Source organism: Talpa occidentalis, unplaced genomic scaffold, assembly GCF_014898055.3.
Source record: "Talpa occidentalis isolate TD23 unplaced genomic scaffold, MPIMG_talOcc4v2.1 talOcc4.9, whole genome shotgun sequence".
In the NCBI taxonomy this organism is placed as follows: Eukaryota; Metazoa; Chordata; class Mammalia; order Eulipotyphla; family Talpidae; genus Talpa; species Talpa occidentalis.
Genome location: NW_023605305.1, coordinates 16865034 through 16886072, shown reverse-complemented (window position 1 = coordinate 16886072; position 21039 = coordinate 16865034). Strand labels below are relative to the sequence as shown.

The following is a 21039-nucleotide window of genomic DNA, read 5'->3' as shown; positions in this document are numbered from 1 at the left end:
CTCCAGAATGGGAATGCACAGAATAATCTTATTTTTCCTCTATTCTTCTAGTCTCTTATGTTCTGAACCCACACATGTTTTCGGAAGGACCAGATGGCTGGCAGTCTGTGGGAGCCAAAAGACAAGAGTGAAAGTAACCTGAGTAACCTCACACACCCCAAGCGTAGAGGCGCTTCACCCTGCCCTCAGCTCAGTCTCTCTGCTCTTGAGAGACTATCCCACTGTGTCAGAAACCTATAACACAGACTGGCTTGCCTGAAGTTAGGCTATCAAGGGGGAGCAGCAGCATTTTTGAATGAGAAGAACTATGCTTAGGACAGTGGGGGGAGAAGAAGCATCTGCCATTATAAAGGCAGTGCCCCTAGTGGTTAAGAACCTGGGTTTTGGGGAGTCAGATGGATCTGGGTCCATATCTAGCTATACTACTTAACTCCTGGACAGCAAATTGCTTAGCCTCTCCAAGCCTCGGTTTTCTCGTTTGTAAAATGCAAATAATAAAAGTAGTTGTGCTTTCTTCACATAGGAATATGAGGAAGGAATGAAATGTTATAAATTATTTACTGTGTGCCAGGCATTATGCTAAATATTAACCTTTTTTATTAAAGGGCTCATGATCAAGTGAGAAAATAAATGCAAAGAATAAAGAACAAGGCTTGAAAGGCCACCAAAAGGTTGTCACGTAAAACATAAAATCTAATTGCAGTGTTAGGCTAAAACAAGTGTGAAAATGGTTGGAGTCAGGCAAGTTTCTGAGAATTGAGGAAAGAGGTAATTTGCGAGTATTTGGAAGCAGATGTGATTGACCTTGTGTAATTAAGGCATTACAAGTTTAGAGAATCTACAAGAAAGAGTATTGTCATTGTAGACCTGAGCAAAAGAATGACATAGCAGTTGGCTTTCCCTGCTACCTGTAAAGAGACAAGTTGACTAAGTAAAAATAGAATTAAATAAACTGATAAAAACGGAAGAGACAGCCCTGGAATCCCAGTAGAATGAAAATGTATAAAACTAGGCAATGGACTGAATGTGCAACCAGAAAGGAAGTCCAAAGTGACTGCAAGGCTGTTGGTAGTGAATTAGATGGTCAGGGGATCCAGAAGAGAGAAATCATGAGGTAGGTTTTCTTCTTTGAAGGTGGGGAAAGATCAAATGCAGACTGAGCTGTGGCCAACGTTTACAGACCAGGAATCCACACTAGCTCTAATCAGAGAGCTCTTGGTGTGCAGGAACTGCCAGTTTGCCGCCGTGAAAAGAGCCCCAGACTGGGTACTGGTGAGCCCTGAAGTCGCACCCCAGCTCTGCCACTCAGTGAGCACGGGTAAGTCATCCACCTCCGGGTGGCCTTGATGGCCCTCCCTCCTTGAGGCTAAAAAAACGGGAGGCCAAAATGCCCAGAGCAGCCTCCTTCCTATCTCAGGTTAGGAAAGGAACTCAGGAACCTACTTCATGCAGTAGGAGCTCCTAGTTGTGGGGTTATAAACAGCCCTCTGACCGGGAAAATCAAATTGCAACCATAATCAGTGACCTAAAGCAGTGGATGTGACATTGGTAAATTCTGCATTGAGGACCTAACCACTGCTTCCCTGGATTGTTGCAGGCCTTCGGAACTAGGAGCAGTCACACTGTTCTGCTCGCCAGCTTTTCTGAGTTGGCCTCAGTTGAGCACTAGAGTTTGTTGCAGAAGTGTCTTTCTGAGGTTTTCCAAGCGCTTTACGCACACAAGAATTACTGTTCTGTCACTGTCCTTTTTTCACCTCATATCACCAAGTAGCCTGACCAACACTGAGTGCTTTGAAAGAAAAGCTGTTTGATTCCCATTCACTGAATACCGTTTCTTTCAGGGTAGATTTAAGGGCTTTGCCCTTAAGTACCATGCTTACTGACCCTAGTTTGAGGGTTCAAGCCACCCCATGGGTTAATTTCAACAGATGAAAATTTTTCCTTGGCTACAGCAACATCCCTAATCCTGACCAGCCATGGAGAGGTTCGGTTCTTGCAAGGAAAATGAGTGAATGTGGGAATGGCTCACCACATTGGGAAATCAAACACATCCTGCTGATGGTTGGCTGAGGACTGTCATGTCCACATACAAAGAAAAGCATGTGGCACAGTTTTAGGACAAAGGTGAGCAGAGATCCACTGTGGAAAGGGGCGTATTTTTCTTAGGCATGCCCCTCGGTAAGCAGTGTTGGTGGGTGACCGACTGCAGGCACACGCATGGAGGCTTGCTTTCCCCTGCTCCTTGTATCCATGCCCCATCAGACATCTGGTATCCAGAACCCCCTCATCATACCCTGCCCACTTAGGTGTTGACCAGCATATCTCCAGAGCAAGTCATCCTCCTCATTTTTCAGACAGCACTTTTCTCCGGGCTCCTTGTTCAGAGAAGATGTTTGGAAAACAACTAAGCCATTCCAAAAGGGGTGAGATAAACTCCATGTCCTCTTCAGTAGGAAATACAGTGGTACTTGGGGTCATTGGTATAGGGTATCAGGGCCTGGGAAAGTCTATTTATAGCATTACAAGTTCAGAGATGGTAATTGTTCTTGAGTGAAAAAAATGTGATTAACACTCCTAAAATTGAAGTCCTGGAGCACCTTAGTTTAAAACACCTGGCATTCTAGCTTCTCAGCGTTGACTCATGGCCTGAGCCATCAGCAGCTGTTATGAGAGGACTGGAGCATTGGCAAGGGTGTGGGGGTGGACAACAGTGTAGAATGGCCGACAAAGTTCAGTGTGGCTTTTGCTTGTGGTGTCCAGGTACCTGTCTATACTTGACAAGAGTCATGGTGCCTGGTTTCTTCAGGGAGAAAATGACAGTAACTGCCCTTTCATCATTTTTTTGACTCAATTGCTTAGGCTAAAATGTGACCCAGAGGAAAAGAGTTTGGGAAAAGGACACATCAAGGAAAGGAGTTTTTCTTTTAATTGAGAACTATTACGTACCTAATAAGTAGTGCTTTTTGTTCTTTGAACTAGGCAGAGGCAAGAAAGATGAAAAGATACAACATCTGGAGTCAAACAAGGGGTGGATTTTTGTTACAGGGTCATGTTAATCTATCTTAAGAGTCATTCTCCTGAACTCTTTTATCTTCATTTTCATACTAGAATTATTGAAAGATGCTCTTTGTTTTTAATAGAGCAGAGGAGAAAGTGTCTGCAGGTTGAATTAAGGAATGTGTCTATTAGCTAGTGTTTATGAGGCTCATTCACAGATCCCACCAGCGATATGTAAATGTGTGTCAAAAAGTAGGTGTGTATGGGGTGTGTGTGTGTGTGTGTACTTCTTCTGTCCCCCCCCCCCACTTTGACAGGGTCCCAAAGGAGAGTACTTTTGGGAGAGAGGAGATTAGTTTCATGTTATTTGCTACAAGGGACAAAGGGACGTTAGGTGGATTAACAAAGATTTCCTGATGTTAGTTACCAGGGAAAGCTTTACTTTGTTGAAGGCCCTAAAATTTACTTCAGAGACAGTTGAAATGTTGAAATAAAACTAAAATTGGCACCCATACAGTAGTTTGGAGCTATTTTAGGTGATAAAAATTAAATTTATCCTGTCCATCTGTCACTGTTATCCATCTCTGGTGTTATGTTGATTTTAATTATTCCTTCTTTAAGCCAGAGGACATTTACCTATCATACTTTTGATGTTAAGAGAAAACTTAGAGCTGCGTAGTATATCATGACATAGTATAGTAGTTAGCACGACCTCATTTCATGAGTAAACTAAACCCAGAGAAATACAATAATTTAAATGTGTGTTTCCAAGCTGGTTTAATAGCAGAACTAGGACTAGAACCCAGGCCGCTTTATGCTGCTCCAGTCTTAATAGGAGTTTGAGCTCTGGCATCATACCACAGGCGTTGGATGCCAGCTCTGCTGTTTTATGCAAGTTACCATTGTGTGCCTCAGTTTCCTCTTCTGTAAAACAGGAATAATAGTGCCTGGCTCTTGAGTATTGTTAATATTAAATAAGATAACATTGTCTAGTATATTTACTTAAGTAACATTTTGTTGTTATCTAGTCTTGTCCTATTAGAGAACTCATTCACTCTACTTACTGAATGAAATGTCGTTCTTTCAGTACTGCTGATCTAAACCAAGAGTAATGTGAACTGATCTGGTCTTTGCTTTGCTCTCAGAACAGGAACTCCTAGCAGGTTTGTTTTGTTATGCAGGAGAATTTTAATTTTCCAAACCCTCCCAGCATGTCAATGACAGCAGTGGCAGTCAGGTGCCTGATTCAGTCCTTGGGCAGGACTTTGACATTAAAAATTTCCAAATAGATTTTGTGGCTTTTCACAGAGTAGTAACCAAAATCTTTCTGTGAAGTAAATTTGATCTGTTTCAATAAGGGACTTGGATATCAAAAAAGTGACAATAAGTGACCTCCTTGTTGGGACTTATATATATATATATTTTTTTTTTTTTTTTTAAGAGCAGGTTTATTAGGGAAAGTAGCAGAACAGTAAAGGACACTTGCATAGACACAAGTGGGCAGAAAGAGCTGCCCCAAAAGGGGCAGCTTTAATGAGAGAGGCCTGCATGGTTGAAAACAGGCGGCCCTGAGGAAAGCTGCTTCTGCTAAGGGGGATCAGCGAGGAGAAGTCCGGCCTGGTACAGGTCACGGGCAGGCAGGAAGGCTGCTGCCCTGCAGAGGGGGAGAGTTGGTGAAAAGAAACACCTGCATAGTCACAGATGGGCAGAAAGTCTGCTCTTGTTGGGACTTTTTAGAAGTAAATATTAAGAACTAAAGGAACCATTTTCCTCTAAAAACATACTGGTTCTTACAACTCAGGGTCGGGTTTTATTGGCAAGGTGAGCTGTGCTTCAGCCTCAGCTACAAAGAAAGTTTCCATCTGTCTGAGCATTAATTTTGGTTCTAAATAATTGTGCCTCCACTTAATAGATTGTCATTACTTTCCCGCAAAGGTCAGAGTGAGTTCTCCTTATAAGCCTTGGGAAAGAATGAACGTGCAGAGCCCTAAATTGCAGAATTAAGGGTCCTGTGTTCTCGGGCCCCCTGAATAGTTGTAGATTCTTGTTATTTTGAGGAAAACTATTAGGCTATTCCTGTGATGTATTTAAGAGTCAGAGTTGTCCGTCTGGTATCACACTAGATGAGTTAGGGTCCTAAATGGTGCCAGGCCAGTGTCTAGCTCGGGAAAGTGGAGGCCACTTCATCAGGAGTGTTTCTCTCATCTGCCTACTTGGCATCAGGCTCTCATATGCCAAGGGCAGCAGTGCTGTACACCAGACCAGCGGTCAGTGTAGACAACTAAACTAAGGCACTTTTTTTGGTATTTTATAATCTATTTAAAAATAAGTCAAAATATAAAGCAGATTTACTTTTTTCATTTCATTTGTAAGTAGGATAGTATCGCTTTCCTGATGACCAACTCTACTTAGGAAAGCAAAAAGGTACTACCGTATATTACCTGCTACAGACTTTTCAGTGATAGTAAAACACTTTTTAACATACTAAATCAGTGATCTTGATCTTGATTTTTTAACAGAAATTCAAGCCTATGGAGGTATGAGACCATGTTAAAGACTTGATATAGCCCATAAATTGAGTCAGGTATTTTCTTGAATTGTGTTACTGCAAAACATTTTACATTAAACAATGGGTGTGTCTGTTACCTTTTTTAATGGAGTTAAGATTCAGTGATTCTTAAAGTTTGAGTGGACATTTCAGCATAAAGAGCTCTTGAGACTTGTTAACTGCACATTGTCACCTGAAAGACTCTTGTTTGAGAGGAACTCTTTAGTGAGGGAAGACTTCCACGTGCCTGAGTTCTCTCAGGTGGCATGTTGCTGAGTACAGCGTTAGATGCTAGAGAAGCTGGAATAATATTTTTTGTCAGGCTGAATGAACTTCTGGCAAGTCATGTACCTGTTTTTAGTTACAGTATATTTTAAACACAGAGGAGCACTATGCCTTGGTGTGGGCATTTGCCTCTGTATGCAGCATCGTGCTCGTTACTTTCTTCAAAACTAGACTTTCACAGCCATGTTATACCAAACTATATATTTATTGATAACAACTGATAAGGATGTTTGTTTAACTTTGCTTATAATTATCTTAAACATTTTGCACTTTAGTTTTTGTAAGTTATATTCTTTTAGCACGCATTAATAGGATTTGGGGGTGGGGGTTATTTTTTTCAGATACTCAAAATCACCAAACCTCTTTGCTGGGAAATTCCTGGCTGTACTATGTAAAGAAATTTGCACAGTTATTATAGAGATTTTAGAGAATTCCAAGTCTTTTTAAAACTTCATGGAGATGAATTTGGAATATCACGGGCTAATGAATAGCTCCAGGTTTGTTTGTTTGTTTTTTCACTGATTATTTCTAGAACAGTTTTTTCAGTTGCAAGTAATAAGTTAAAGGAACAGGAACATTACAAAATTTTTTTTTTCATGGAGCAGATTTAAGGCATGTTATTCCAAACCTGATTTAACAGTTAAGACACAAGGCCTGAATGTTGAGTTAATCACTAAGACATCACTTCGAAGCTAAGCTAAGAAAGATAAGTTGGTACATGATTTGAAAGGGCAAATATTCTATCTTGTGGAGGTCTTTGCAAGTGCCACCAACTATATACATGGGGAACAAAAGAAGTGGTTTCTGTATACTTAGCCAGCTTCTTACTAGAAAAACAGGAGTCTATCTTGAGAAGTCTCCCTATCCTCTTACAGTGCCTGTTGGCAAAAGCAAAGCAGTTTCAACTAATGGGAAGAGAAACTGATCCTTAGTTTGCAAAACCCACCTAACCTTTGCTAAGCATGAATCTCCTTGCTTTCTCTTTAATGTTGGTACAGCTGGGTGGCAAAATGATGCCAATCATGTTTTGTTTGCTTTCTTCTAGGTATGGTTTTGTGGAGTTTGATGATCTGCGTGATGCAGATGATGCTGTTTATGAACTGAACGGCAAAGACCTTTGTGGTGAGCGAGTAATTGTTGAGCATGCCCGCGGCCCACGGCGAGATGGCAGTTACGGTTCTGGACGCAGTAAGCATTTCAAGGACATTTGTATCAGTGATATGCCTTTGTTATTAAATGTTAATTTTTAAGTAATTGATTAATGTTACATTGAAATGTATTGATATTTAAGCCATTTGTTTTATAACTTATGTGTATTTTTAAATGTAAAATTGCAAATAAACATTTTTGATAATGTTTAATTTTAAATTAATGACATAAATTTCTTGTTTTAATATTTTATAAATATGTTTAATGATGTGTGTTTGTGTTGTTTTTTTTTTCTCTGTAATGCAATTGTTTAACATAGATTTAACAAAGACCTCAATGTTTTAATTAAAAGAATCCTTTGAGGCTAAGATGACTGCCTGTTCCATTTGCTGACCTTGGGTTACCTTTCCATGCGTGGCTCTTTGAACCATTGTGGCCCTTGGCTGACCAAAAACAGGAAGCCATGTGACGACCGCAACCTTTCCCCATTAGACCTGGGTGGTGAGGATCCCAAGGGTTAGACACAGATGAGATTAAACTGAAATAGGTGCCTGAAAATCTTTTTTTCATATAAAATATTCACAAAAAAACTTTAATCACTGTGAGTAATAACAGTAACTGATTTAGTAATCTGGTTACTTATTTCTAAATTGTTAATAGTTTTTAATTTATGCATGTTAATTTTAAATATAAATATTACTGAACATGTTTACAACTTTGTAAATTAAATTTTTATGTTAAGCTGATTTTTTTTTTTAATCTAGTTAGAATTGAGGGTGGGGCTAGAATTTAAATATATTTGATATTGTTTGGGGTGGGGGTAAATTATATATTTAAGGGGAATATGTAGTATATTATTGGTTTGCTTTTCCTCCACTGAAGTAATCTTATTTGAACCTTCCAAAGGTGGATATGGTTATAGAAGAAGTGGCCGAGATAAATATGGCCCTCCCACCCGCACAGAATACAGACTTATTGTGGAGAATTTGTCAAGTCGGTGCAGCTGGCAAGACCTAAAGGTTGGTGCCCTATTAACCTCTGGGATAAGAATGGGCAGGAGTTAAGGTTGGGAAAGAGAGACATTTATGCAAGCCCAGGCACACAAAGAATGTTAATGGAGTTAGATGTTTGAAAACTTTCCCAAAGCAGTTGCAAATTCTCCAGCTAAAGTTTCCATGGGAGTACAGAAGACATCAGAATCTCACTGCCGTATGTATGGGACCATCACTCTGTGAACAGCCTATATTATGTGAAATTTTCCTGCCTAGAGAGTATAAGAGAGATGCCAGTCTAATTCCTTACCCATAAAAGAAAGTTAACAACCACCAGTTTTTCCTACAATGTTAGTTGTAACACACAAGTTCGTATCAGCTTCCAGGACAGTTCTTCATTGGTGAAAATCACTATCTGACCAATGTTTCTTTCCTAAGAACTTGGGATATTTGTCCTGAAAGAGTTTGTTATAAAAAATGCAGGCCCCTTATGTTTATAGCAGCACTGTTTACAATAGCTAAGCTATGGAAACAACTCAAATGCCCAAAAATAGATGGCTGGATCAAGAAGATGTGGTACATATACACAATGGAGTATTACTCAGCAATCAAAAAAGATAAACTTATGCCATTTGCAGCAACATGGATGGAGCTGGAAGGGATCATGCTCAGTGAAATAAGCCAGAAAGAAAAAGAAAAATGCCGGATGGTCTCACTCATAGCAGGAATTTAGAAAACCTAAATAAGGGACCAGGAAAAAAAGACTAATTATAATAAAGTAAAAATCAAAATCAACAAGCAACTATAAACCAGAGACACACTATTGGGGGGTGGGGGTGGGGAGAGGAGGGAGTAGGGTAAAAATAAGGGGGATGGGAATTATATGGGGAATATAACCAAGATGAAAATGCATACATTGTGCAAAAAAATGAAAAATGATGTAAAAATATATAAAATTAAAATTTAAAAAGAAATATGGGCCCAGTGCTGTACCTGCCATCCTGTACCGATCCCAGCGTGTTTTTTGAGATGGTGTTGATTTCTAACCTCAGTAGAGAAGAGAGCCTTATGGAGTAGAATCTTTTTTTTTTTTTTTTTAAAGATTTATTTATGCATGCAAGAACTGGGGTATAGGCCAGAGATGTGGGGGGGGTGAGAGGATTCACCAGAGACAGAGTGCGGATCAGAACAAGCAGATTGACCGAAGTACACTGCTGAGGGGAGCAGCAGGCGAGACAGAGGTCTGCTGCGCCATATGGGTTGCTCCCTGGCTGGGGATCGAACTTGTGTTGCAGTGGCAGCGGCCAGCTTCATAAGTTGCATCTTAACCCCTTGCGCCACCAGGGAGGCCCATGGAGTGGAATCTTAACTTGGATGACTTAGGAAGACAAATATAAAGGGAAATTCAGAGTTATCCAACTCCCTTCTTATTTTTTCCTTTTTTTAAATTTGTTTATGTTGACAGCCTTCAGGCCACAGGGATGAGATCCAGAAAGGTTAATTCACATAGTCGTCTCAGCAGAAGAGCTGGGACCAGGATTCCTGACCTCCTTTTTGGTTTTTTTCTAGTACATTGTGCTGATTGTCATTACTGTAGCAGTTTACCAAGTGTCTGCTGCTAAGGTTGCCTTTACTGAAAGAATTACTGTAATATTCTGAGAGGTTCAAAGGGAGCCAATCCAGCATCCTCAATTGGTTTTGCACGTCTGTACCTCTCTTCCACTCATAAGAGTGTAGGAGAGCAGACTTCCTAGTGAGCAGGGCAGCCTTAAGAATGGGCTCTAGAGCCAGCCTGTCTGAACTGAATACAGTGCTGGCACTATGAGTATTTTACTTAAGTAGTTGCTTTTTTCTTATGGTTAATTCCTCAGCTATAAAGTGTTCATCTCAAGGGTGAAAATTAAATGCATTTTTATCTAAAAATCCTAGAACAGCTCCTGCCACAATATATACTAGCTACTAATCAAAGAAATGTGGAAATAACACAAATTTAATAAATATTGTTAGTTTTTTTAAAAAATTTTTTCAAGATTTATTTATTTATGCATACCAGGTTGAGGGTACAGGCCAAAGGTAGGGGATTGAGAGGATTCACCAGAGACAGTAGGGAACAGAATAGGTAGATCGACTAAAATATACTGCTGAGGGGAGCAGCAGGCGATACAGGAGAGGTTTGCTGGCCAGGGATGGGACTCATCCTGCAGTGGCTGCAGAGAGCTTCCCAGTGCTGCGACTTAACCCCTTGTGCCACCAGGAAATATTTAAGGGCTACCTTCATTCAAGAAAAGCTTAGTATTTCTTCCTAAATAATGGAAAAGCTGGGCCTCCCTGGTGGCTCAAGGGGTTAAGCACCACACTATGAAGCAGTCCGCAGCCTCTGCAGCATGAGTTCGATCCCCAGCTGACCAGGGAGCAACCCACATGGTGCGGCAGACCTCTCCTGTCTTGCCAGTTGCTCCCCTCAGCAGTGTATTTCAGTCATTCTACCTGTTCTGTTCCCCACTCTGTCTCTGGTGAATCCTCTCACCCCCCACATCTCTGGCCTGTACCCCAGCTCTTGTATGCATAAATAAAAAAATCTTAAAAAAGAATGGAAAAGCTTCCTTTGTGATGATTGCATTAGTTGTTTCAGCAAAAAATGTGTCTTGACCCATTTGGGGATTTTTTTTTTCCCCTTTAGGATTATATGCGTCAGGCGGGAGAAGTGACCTATGCAGATGCTCACAAAGGACGCAAAAATGAAGGGGTGATTGAATTTGTGTCTTATTCCGACATGAAAAGAGCTTTGGAAAAGTTGGATGGAACTGAAGTCAATGGCAGAAAAATCAGATTAGTGGAAGACAAACCTGGTTCTCGACGACGCCGGTCCTACTCCAGGAGCCGGAGTCATTCAAGGTACTGTTGATGTCTTTGTGTGTTGGAGCTCATTGAAAATGCATTAATGAGCTTATAGATGACCCATTTCATTCTCTTACTGAAGTCTCAGTAGCATAGTTCCCATTGTTTCAGTAATTCAGAACTTCATGCTGACATTTGTAAAACTTCAATTCATGTCATGAGTACAAATAGATGTCTTTCATTTGAGGTATGTATTAGTGACCTTTTATAGCGCTTCTTGGCTCCCCCAGATTATATATCCTCAGTGGGGAGGCAAACATGGCCACTGTCCCGTGGTTATTCTCCCAGAGAGCCCAGCTGCTCAGTAGTGGAGACTTTGTCTTGTTCCACAGCTGCCCATAAGTGTGGTTTGTGCCCTCATGAAACTCAGCCTAGTGGAGAAGACAGGAACTAAGACAGTAATTACGATTGTGATGAGTATGTCACAGGAAATGTACACAGCACAACTAGTCTGGAGAACTGACACTGTCCTAAGAGTATGTTAAGAAAAAAAAAAAGCTGAGTCCCCAAAGGGTGAGTTGGATATGATGGTGGGCAGATAGAGGGGCCAGTGCCTCTCTAGCTAAGAAAGCAGTGATTTTTGAAGGGCTGGGTGCAGAGGGAAGCAAGAGAGTGGCCTGAAGTAAAGTGGTGAAGGACCCAATCCTGCTGACCCCCAGGCAGGTTAAACTTAAGAGCAGTGGAAAGTCATTAAAGATTTTCAAGCTTTTGGGGCCTCCCCGGTGGCGCAGCGGTTGAGTGCTGGGTTGCGAAGCTGCCCACAGCCTCTGCAGCGCCGGTTCGATCTCCGGCTGCTCCCCGGCCACTGGAGGAGGGTCCCACATAATGCGCAGACCTCTCCTGCCACCCACTGCTCCCCTCAGCAGTGTACTTCAGTCCTTCTGCCTGCTCTGCTCCCTGCTCTGGCTCTAGTAAATTCTCTTACCCTCCCGCGCTTCTGACTGTACACAGTGCTTGTATAAATAAATAAATAAATCTTTTTAAAAAAAGATTTTCAAGCTTTTCAGGCTTTGTATTTTTAACCTGTTACAAAACCTTTTTTTTTTTTTTTAAAGACTTATTTATTTATGCATACAAGAGCTGGGGTACAGGCCAGGGATGCAAGGGGTGAGAGGATTCACCAGAGACAGAGTGGGGAACAGAACAGGCAGACTGACCCAAACACACTGCTGAGGGGAGCAGCGGGCGAGATAGGAGAGATCTGCTTGGCCATGTGGGTTGCTCCCTGGCCAGCCGGGGATCGAACTCGTGCCATAGAGGCTGCAGATTGCCTAATAGTACTGTGCTTAACCCCCTGCGCCACCAGGGAGGCCCAATATAAAACATTTTAAATGCATAAAACAAAATATATTGTAGTCAACTCTGGGTCCCTTATATCTATCACCCACCAGCTTTAGTCATTTTTATTTTGCCAGCCTTGTTTCATTACTTAATCCTGCTGTATTGGGTTTTTTTTGTTTGTTTGTTTTGTTTTTGTTTTCTCTCGGTGCAAGATTTTGATTTGGGAGATGATCCCAGAAAGCATAATAAGGGGGTGGGAAGGAAACCAGTAAAGACTGCATTGATGAGAGAGTTACTGCTGTGGGCAGCTCCCTCCTGTTGCATTGTTTTAAGGCAAGACTAGATATCCTGTCACTCCACCTGCAGCACTGCAGTGTACATTTGACTTTTACAATAAAATCACCAGGCCATTGTCACAGCTAGCAAATTTGTGTCCAGGTTTCCCTCAGTTGTCTCAAATATGTTTGTTTGTTTTCAGATATGTATTTTTGTAGTTGCTTTGTTCATATTAGGATCCAACCTAGGTTTAAACATTGTAATTGTATGACATGGCTCTTAATTTTACTCACTCCTTGACCCTCTTTAATTTCCAGGCATTGAGCTGAAGAAAAAGGGTTATCTCCTTTAAAGATTTTCCCATAGTTGAATCCACTCTGTTACCCTGAAATGTAATTTTTATAGGAAATGAAAGTAGGAGTTTGATATCTTTATTTAGCAACTTTCAGAATATTAAATGTGCCCTAGTAGTATCCAAAGGAGGTGATAAGGGTGGTTGTTTAGTGTCATCCTGAATGAATTCTTGAATGTTTATATTTTCAATGTTTCACCTGTTACACTCACAATTTTTTATGTTCAAATTATATCTTTAGTCATCGGGAGCTCTTCAAATTGACTCCTGTGTCTTTGGTATCTTTTCGTTTTGTTGGAGTTTTACCTGAATGCACTTTACTATATATTTCTCCAAACTTTTTACTACAATAATTTGCAAATACCAAAGTTAAAAGAATAGCTTATGAAGCACAGTAGACCCCATTCTAACTTAAGTTTCTTCACCGTGCCACCTCCTCATCCCATTTATAAACACATCCTATACATTTATTTTGCTGTAGCTTTTGAAGATAAATTGTGCAATTTATGGCATTTCATCCCTTAGATACTTCAGCATGTGCCTCCAAGAATGAGGATAAGCATAATCCGTATTTATTTTCTAACCTCAGAATATTAACAAGCGACTCCATAGAGTCAGCTAATGGTCAGGCCATATTCAGATTTCCCTAGTTTGTTCATTGGATGTCTTTGTAGCCAGGTGCCACATTTCTTCCTGACCTGGATCCAGCCTGGGCATGCACTGCAAGGTCTCTTCCATCTAGAGCAGTCCTCCTAGCTTCTCTCCTCCCCATCCCCAGTCTACCTAGTTGTTTTTTAATACTTCCCCACATGCTGAATTTATCTGTTTCTTCTTGGTATCATTAGACTTGTATTTTATCCCCTGAACTACTTGTAGACTTGTGTGATTGAGATACAGGTTAAACTTTTTTTTTCGAGTGTCTTTTCATAGGTAATGGTGCCCAGGAGTCTTTGAAAATTTTCCTCTTTCTGTCAGGATGTTTGGGCCTTTCTTGTGCATTTCTTATCCTACTCCTGGGATCAGTCACTTTCTTCAAGGAGCCCTGGTTGCTTTTGGTGACATTGACAGTTGGAATCCACATTCTTGGCTTTTTAAAGTTTCTTTAAAGCTTGGAGTGTGCCTGTTTAAAATGACTCTGTGGTCGTAGTGAGTGATGAGGTAGGCAGAGGGCCAAGCGTGTGCGTGAAGGTTAAGTCGGAGGCTGTTTGCCTGGCATGGGGGGCTGGGGGAGATGGTGGAACTTGCTCAGGCAATGGCAGAGAGGGAGAGACCGAAGAGACAGCATCAGCACTATATAAGACGATGAGGGAGAGAGTCGTCGAACAAGGCTCTGGCTTCTGGTGTGAGGAAGTGGGTTAATAATATAGGCATCAGTGAAATTAAGTAAGGAACTTTAAAAGAGAGCAGGTCTGGTGGGAGTGGGGAGAACAGATTGTGGGTTTGAGGTTGGAAATGTTGAGTTTGAAGTAAGACATCCAGGTGGAGTGTTTATAGTTAACGGGATCTATGGGCCTTGAGCACAGACGAACATTCTCTTTCAGCTTTGCCTGGGCACAGCTAAGTTCTGTACATATTTTTTGATTGAAATGGTAACTATTTAGCTAGCTTTTTGTCAGCAAATTTTATGGAAGTATTTTCTCCTCCTAGATCTCGTTCCAGAAGCAGACATTCTCGTAAGAGCAGAAGCCGAAGTGGCAGTAGCAAGAGCAGCCATTCGAAGAGTCGCTCCCGATCCAGGTAGGTCTTACGTAGGTGTTGAAGTTCATCAGGGCATGCCTGGACCCTTTCCCACTTTGTGTGCATCATGTTGCTAAATCTCCTCATCCTGGTTTTTCGAGTTCTGGATTGGAATTGGGGGGGATCCTGAAAGCAATCGTTGGCCGGTGCAAGTCATGCATTCTTTTGTGGGGCATAGCTGTCCACATCGCCCTGTGGGCTTGTCATCTCATAATTAGCCTGAAGCCCGCGGCCCCACGTGACTGCGACGTCCCTGTGTCTCCTCAGGTCAGTTTCCCATTCCCGGAGCAAGAGCCACAGCCGCAGCCAGAGCCGCAGCCGGAGCAAGAAGGAAAAAAGCAGGAGCCCCAGCAAGGACAAGAGCCGCAGCCGTAGCCGCAGCGCAGACAAGCGCCGCAGCAAGAGCAAAGACCAGGCCGAGGAGAAGGTCCAGAACAGCGACAACGCTGGGAAATCCAAGAGCCGGAGTCCTAGTCGGCATAAAAGCAAGAGTAAAAGTAGAAGCAGGAGTCAAGAGAGGAGAGTGGAGGCAGAGAAGCGGGGGAGTGTGAGCAGGAGCAGGAGCAAAGAGAAGAGCCGGAGTCAAGAGAAGAACCTCCACAAGAGCCGGAGCCGGAGCAAAGGAGGCAGCAGGAGCCGGAGCAGGAGTCGAAGCAAAAGCAGGGACAAGAGGAAGGGGAGGAAACGAAGCCGGGAGGAGAGCCGCAGCCGTAGCCGCAGCCGCAGCCGCAGCCACAGCCGTAGCCGCAGCCGCAGCCACAGTCACAGCAAGAGCGAGAGGAGCAGAAAACGAAGCAGCAAGCGAGACAGCAAGTCCGGCAGCAGCAGCAAGAAGAAGAAGAAGGAAGACACTGACCGTTCCCAGTCCAGATCGAGGTCCCGCTCAGGCTCAAAGGAGCGGGAACACGCCAAGTCTGAGTCCGGCCAAAGGGAAGGCCGCGCAGAGAGTGCAGATGCTGGCACCAATCAGGAGGCCCGGTCCAGGTCGAGGTCCAATTCCAAATCCAAACCAAACCCTCCATCAGAATCACGCTCCAGGTCAAAGTCTGCTTCAAAAACCCGATCTCGGTCCAAGTCTAGATCCAGGTCGGCGTCCAGATCACCCTCTCAGTCTAGATCCAGGTCCCACTCAAGGTCCTAACTGGCTACGAGCACAGCTGGAACTACCCGAGAAGTCTTTTGTACATGTTTGGTAGCCGTAGCACAAGTGATTGAAGTAGAACATGTCACTGCTGTACATTTTTAACTCCCCTAATGGTGTGTCCACAATTGTTAAATCTAAGTGCTTCCTCTTCGTAAAGCCTCCTGGCGCCAGGCCTTCCTGCTCAACTGAAAACAGTCTTCTCTTTGAAAAACCCCCTTTACTCATGGCCCACAGTAGAATATCCAAAACGCCTTGGCTTTCAGGCCTGGCCTTTCCTACAGGGAGCGCAGTTCCTGGACGGCACTAAGGCTGGAATGATGACATAGGTAGGTATGGTGAGTTCGACCATTTTTGCCCTTGAATTGACGCCCTTTGATGTATGCCATTTAGTGAAAGTGCTAAGTCTTAAGTTTCCTACCACTTTTGTTCCATATTTTTGGACTTAACAAAGTTGTGAATAGCACAGTCGAGGAAAATCGATACCTGCAGTAACCCATAGGAAATAAACTCTAGAGTTCCATATTCTGGTATTGTGATTATATTGTTTTATATTAAAAAGAAAAGAAAAAAGAATTTTTTTTAATTTTATTTTTCCCCGTCTTGCAAAGTATAGTGACCCCTGTTTCCATTAAATTTGAATAAAGACTATTTTTGCTTGACAAAATTTCATGGTGCTTGAATGGAAGTTGCATTTCCTGATAGAGCTCAGCAGCCTCTCTCAGCATGAAAAGTTCAGTGTGTGATGGCTGTTTGGTTTGTTGGGCTCACCGTGGGTAGAGTGCCAACATTTCCTAAAGAGTTTTTCACAACTAACAGAATAAAGGCACGTTTTCCAGAAATTGGCAAATTGATGAGAACTGAATCAGTTTGGGAACTCAGACTATCAACAGATGAGTGTTTCATGAACATAGAGTTCTGTGCTGTTTGAATTGCTTGCATGAGTCTGCAGTAGTTACCTTAGAGTTTGGACTAATCAGAAACCAGGAAGAAAAACTGCCGGGTTATCGTTGTCCGGTCATTCTCTGCATTACTTGTCTGGCGAGCGTTTGGAGGTACCACGAGATGCATACCCCAGCCTGCACCCCCGCCGAGGGAGCTGTGAGAGACATCAGAGCAGGAAGGAGTCTGGGAATCTTCACTGTGAGCTGCAGCAAGCTTGGGAGGAGAGAAAACCCCTTCTCAGACTGCTGCCTTTGAGCATTTGGGGCTGCCAAATGTCCTAGACTGTCCTGTCACCTTCCATAGAACATTCCCTGTAGAGCACACTGTGAAGACAAAATCGGTTTCTTGCCCTTCTACAGGTGTGTTCTGGTTGCAAATGGGAAGTGACCCCAGGGTGACATGTCATTCAGAGAAGGGAGTTGTAACTTCATCTGGGTTCAGACAGTTTGGAGCACTGAGGTTAGACCTTTACGGAGGTGGTGGTGGAGGTTAGGAAGGCATGGGGCTGTGTGCCTGGGGACCAGGGGTTTGATCATGGAGACAAGTTTAGCAAAATGGATTGAATCTTAGAGGGCTATAAATGCCAAGGGGAGGGAGCTGAAAATCCTTGCACAGGAGGGTAGGAGTTGTAGGGCTCTACTGCTGGTAAATGGATCTGACCATCATGTGAACTCCCGGGGGCAGCCACCCCAGCCGCACAGTGATTGCAGTTGTTTGGGGCCGGAGCACATCAAGGAGCAGGAAAGATCTACAGGTTACCTGGGAAACGGAATTGTCCATAGTCGTCCAGGTGATGAAGCGTTTCTGAGGAACAGATGGGATGAAGGAGACTGAGGTGAGTGTTGGAGACCTGAAATGTCAAGATCCCAAAGGACAGCTAAACTAAGGAGCCTCCATTTCCTCCTAGAGCTTTCTTTCCTCTGTTTACCTGGGCCCAGTCCTTTGTCATTACAACAAGGTGACGCCAACCAGTACATTTCCCACTGCCGCTGATCCAGTGTCAGGCTCCAGTGGTGATAAGGACTAAGCATTCCCTAAGGGTGAGGTCTGGTCTTTGGGTATTTTTCTTCTCTCACAAGTTAAAGTTCTCATTTTCATGATTAAGGCACATTAATTCTAACCAAGTGAACTTACTGTGTGAGACCTTTAAATGTTGTGACATGGAAGTTCCATCTCTGTACAAAATGGATCTACAATTATTTTTTCCCCAGCAGTTTTTAAACCCATTTATATTTACTTAGCTTCTGATTTAAAAGGAAGTGGTTAAAAAAAAAAATAAGAGAGTTTATCACTTTTTGAGTTCCAAATGTGCATCAGTTAGTCCTTTCATGTATATTTTTCATCGTGTTATTGCAGCACTACCCTGGATTGGTACTGTTGGGTTCAGTTGCAGCACGATGTCCACCCGCCCCCAAAAGCATTCAGTTGATACTTGATGCCTTCTAAATAGGTCATGGGAAGAGAGTATGAACACAGTAGACAAGGCCCTCTTGCCATGGAACATTCTTTGACTGTTCAGGTTGGGGTCATGGAACTTGGCCCCTGATCAGTACTGAGCACTTCCTGTGGGCCTGACACTGGACCACTGAGCACTTCCTGTTGGCCTCACAGTTCCCTGTCTTTGGCAAATCACTGCACGGAGCTCTCCTGCCAGCTGTTGAAGAGGGTCTCTAAGTGTGGTACTTGTTCTTGGCTGCATTGTTATCCCTAAACAACAAACTGATCTTTCTAGTTTAAGTTGGGAAGATGGCAGTAACTTGAGGTAAAGGTTAGGTTGTGACAAAAGCTCGGAGTGATGTGATTTGTCCAGTGTAGCACAGCTAGTGACAAAAATAGGATTCCTCTCTGGACTTCTGTGGGTCTCCTCCCTTGTAAAGCTTCATTTTTGATGCAAGAAAACATTTGTTTCAAGTTCTAGCAGGATTTGAACTGAGGTCCAAGTCAAATAGGGTTTCTACAAGATTTAGCCTGTTTTCCTTAAGTGTCTCAGTTGCTGCAGGACAGGGCCACAACCCACTATTATGAGAAAGTTTTAATTGCTCCATCACTTAGTCAAGATTTAAAGGATTGTCTGTGAGTGTCACTTTGACCAAGTCCAGATTGTCATCCCATATCCTATGCCAAGGAATGAAGAAAATGAGGATGGCTCATCTCACTTCTGTTACAGTGGGAAGCAGTGAAGCAGTAACCATAGAAATGCACCCAACTCTTGTGGCGCCTGAGAGGCAGTCTGCTGCTTCAAAATGACACCAGACATCTCTTTCCCTGCCACTGGCTGCCAGAAACCATTGAAGTGGACGAAGAACACAAACTTTTATGAGCTGAAGGCCACAGAAGCTGCTCTTTCACTGAGTGAAGAATCAAAGGGTTATGTGGTCCGAATCAGTGGTGGGAATGACAAAAGTTTCTCCTGTCTCTCTTGTCTTAGTTCTGCAACACAAATGTGGGATATTGATCTGGAGAAACGGTACACTAAGAAAAACAAGGAAGAGGCTGCAGAGTATGCTAAACTTCTGGCCAAGAGAATGAAGGTAGCCATGGAATCACCAGAAGCAGACTGTCTTTGAGAACTTACACTTCGGAGTCCAGTCAAAAATGAGATTCTCTGAAAGTGACAAGGCATCAAAAAAAAAAAAAGAAAGAAAAAAAAGAAATTTTCCCCAAACAGGAAGAGTCAAGTACAAAGGTCCACTATAATTCACCTCTTTGGGTCAAGCTCAACACAACCCTTTTCATATTTAACCTCCCCCATCACCCTCCAAAAAAGTTGAAGTACAAGGGTAAAAAACAGCAGGGCCTCCCTGGTGGCACAGTGGGTTGAGAGCTGTGCTGTGAAGCTGTGCTGTCCACAGCCTCTGCAGAGCCAGTTCAATCCCGGCCGGCCAGGGAGATACCCTCATGGCATGGCAGACCTCTCCTGTTTCACCCGCTGCTCCCCTCGGCAGTGTCTTTGGTCTGTCTACCTAGTCTGTTCCCCGCTCTGTCTCTGGTGGAGTCTCTCACCCTCCTGCGCCTCTGACCTGCACCCTAGTTCTTGTATAAATAAATCTTTAGAAGAAAAAAAAAGTACAAAGGCTAAAATAATTAAAAAAAAGCAATAACAATTGTGGTCAATTATAATCAGACTATCAGTAATGACTTCAAATATCAATGATTTAAATGGTAAGACACTGTCAGGGTGAATTAAGATCAAACTACTGGGCTTCCCTGGTGGCGCAAGGGGTTAAGTCGCAGCACTCTGAAACAATCTGCAGCATGAGTTCCTGTTCAATCCCCACAGGGAGCTACCCACATGGTGCAGCAGAGCTCCCGTCTTGCCGGCTGCTCCCCTCAGCAATATATTTCCGTCAATCCACCTGTTCTACTCCTGACTCTGTCTCTGGTGAATCCTCTCACTCCAGCTCTTGTATGCCTACACCCCAGCTCTTGTATGCATAAATAAATAAATCTTAAAAAAAAATCCCACTACTATGTATGTTGTCTATACGAAACCCATTTTAAATGTGAAGACGGAATAGAGAAAGCTAATCAAAAGAAAGTTGGGATGGTTGTATTAGTGTCAGAGAAAGTGGGCTTCAGAGCAAGGAAAATTATCTGTAATTAAGATGGAAATTAACAGAAAAGATAGCTGCAAAATCCCAAAATAGTTAAGCAGCACACTTCTAAGTAACAGGTCAAAGAAGTCATGAGAAGTATTTTGAACTACAAACACCAGTATTTGTGGGATCCAGCAAAAGCATTAACTCTTACAAAAGAAGAAAGACCTAAAGTCAATAAGCCGCTACTTTCAGGAAACAGAAGAGCATATTAAGCTAAAGTCAGAAGCAAAGAAAAATTAGAGTGGAAATCCATGAACTCGAAAATGAGATTGGTAGGAAAAAAATCAATAAAACCAAGATTTTTTTGAAAAATAAACTTCCAGCTTTTTTTTTTTTTTTTTTTTTTTTGGGTGGGACCCTCGCCAGCAGCCAGGGAAGGAACCGGCGCTGCAGAGGCTGCCCAGCACTCAACCGCTGCGCCACCAGGGGAGGCCCACTTCTAGCTATTTTAAATATTTTTTTAAAAAATATTTTTTAAAAGACAAATTACTAATACCAGAAATGAAAAGGGCCATTACTACTGATCCTGCAGACATGAAAAGGCTGCTAGTCACCAAAGAGGACATCCAGAGGCCAAACAAATGACAAAATATATTTGTTGTTCTAATAAGATGTAAATTAAAACCACAATGAGATGCCCTCTCACACCTGTGAGAATGGCCCATATTAAAAAGATCCCCAACACCAGGTGTTGGAGGGAAAAAAGGAGCCCTGTTACAGGGCTGGTGGGAATATAAACTGGTATAATGGTTATGGAAAGCAATCTGGATTTACCTTAAAAAACTAAAAATGGGCCTCCCTGGTGGCACAAGGGGTTAAGATGCAACCTATGCAGCTGT

At 42.6% G+C, this 21039-nt stretch overlaps 1 protein-coding gene across 1 annotated transcript in view; it reads left to right on the top strand.

Annotated features, from left to right (window-relative positions):
* Positions 1 to 20517, top strand: part of SRSF4 (serine and arginine rich splicing factor 4) — a 29615-nt gene extending 9098 nt beyond the window's left edge. The window contains exons 2-6 of the mRNA XM_037501272.2: positions 6876 to 7018; positions 7886 to 7998; positions 10652 to 10866; positions 14426 to 14515; positions 14783 to 20517. Coding sequence (XP_037357169.1) covers positions 6876 to 7018; positions 7886 to 7998; positions 10652 to 10866; positions 14426 to 14515; positions 14783 to 15656 — 1435 coding nt within the window. The 3' untranslated portion in view covers positions 15657 to 20517. The remainder of the gene's footprint in view (positions 1 to 6875; positions 7019 to 7885; positions 7999 to 10651; positions 10867 to 14425; positions 14516 to 14782) is intronic.
* The last annotated feature ends 522 nt before the right edge of the window (positions 20518 to 21039 follow it).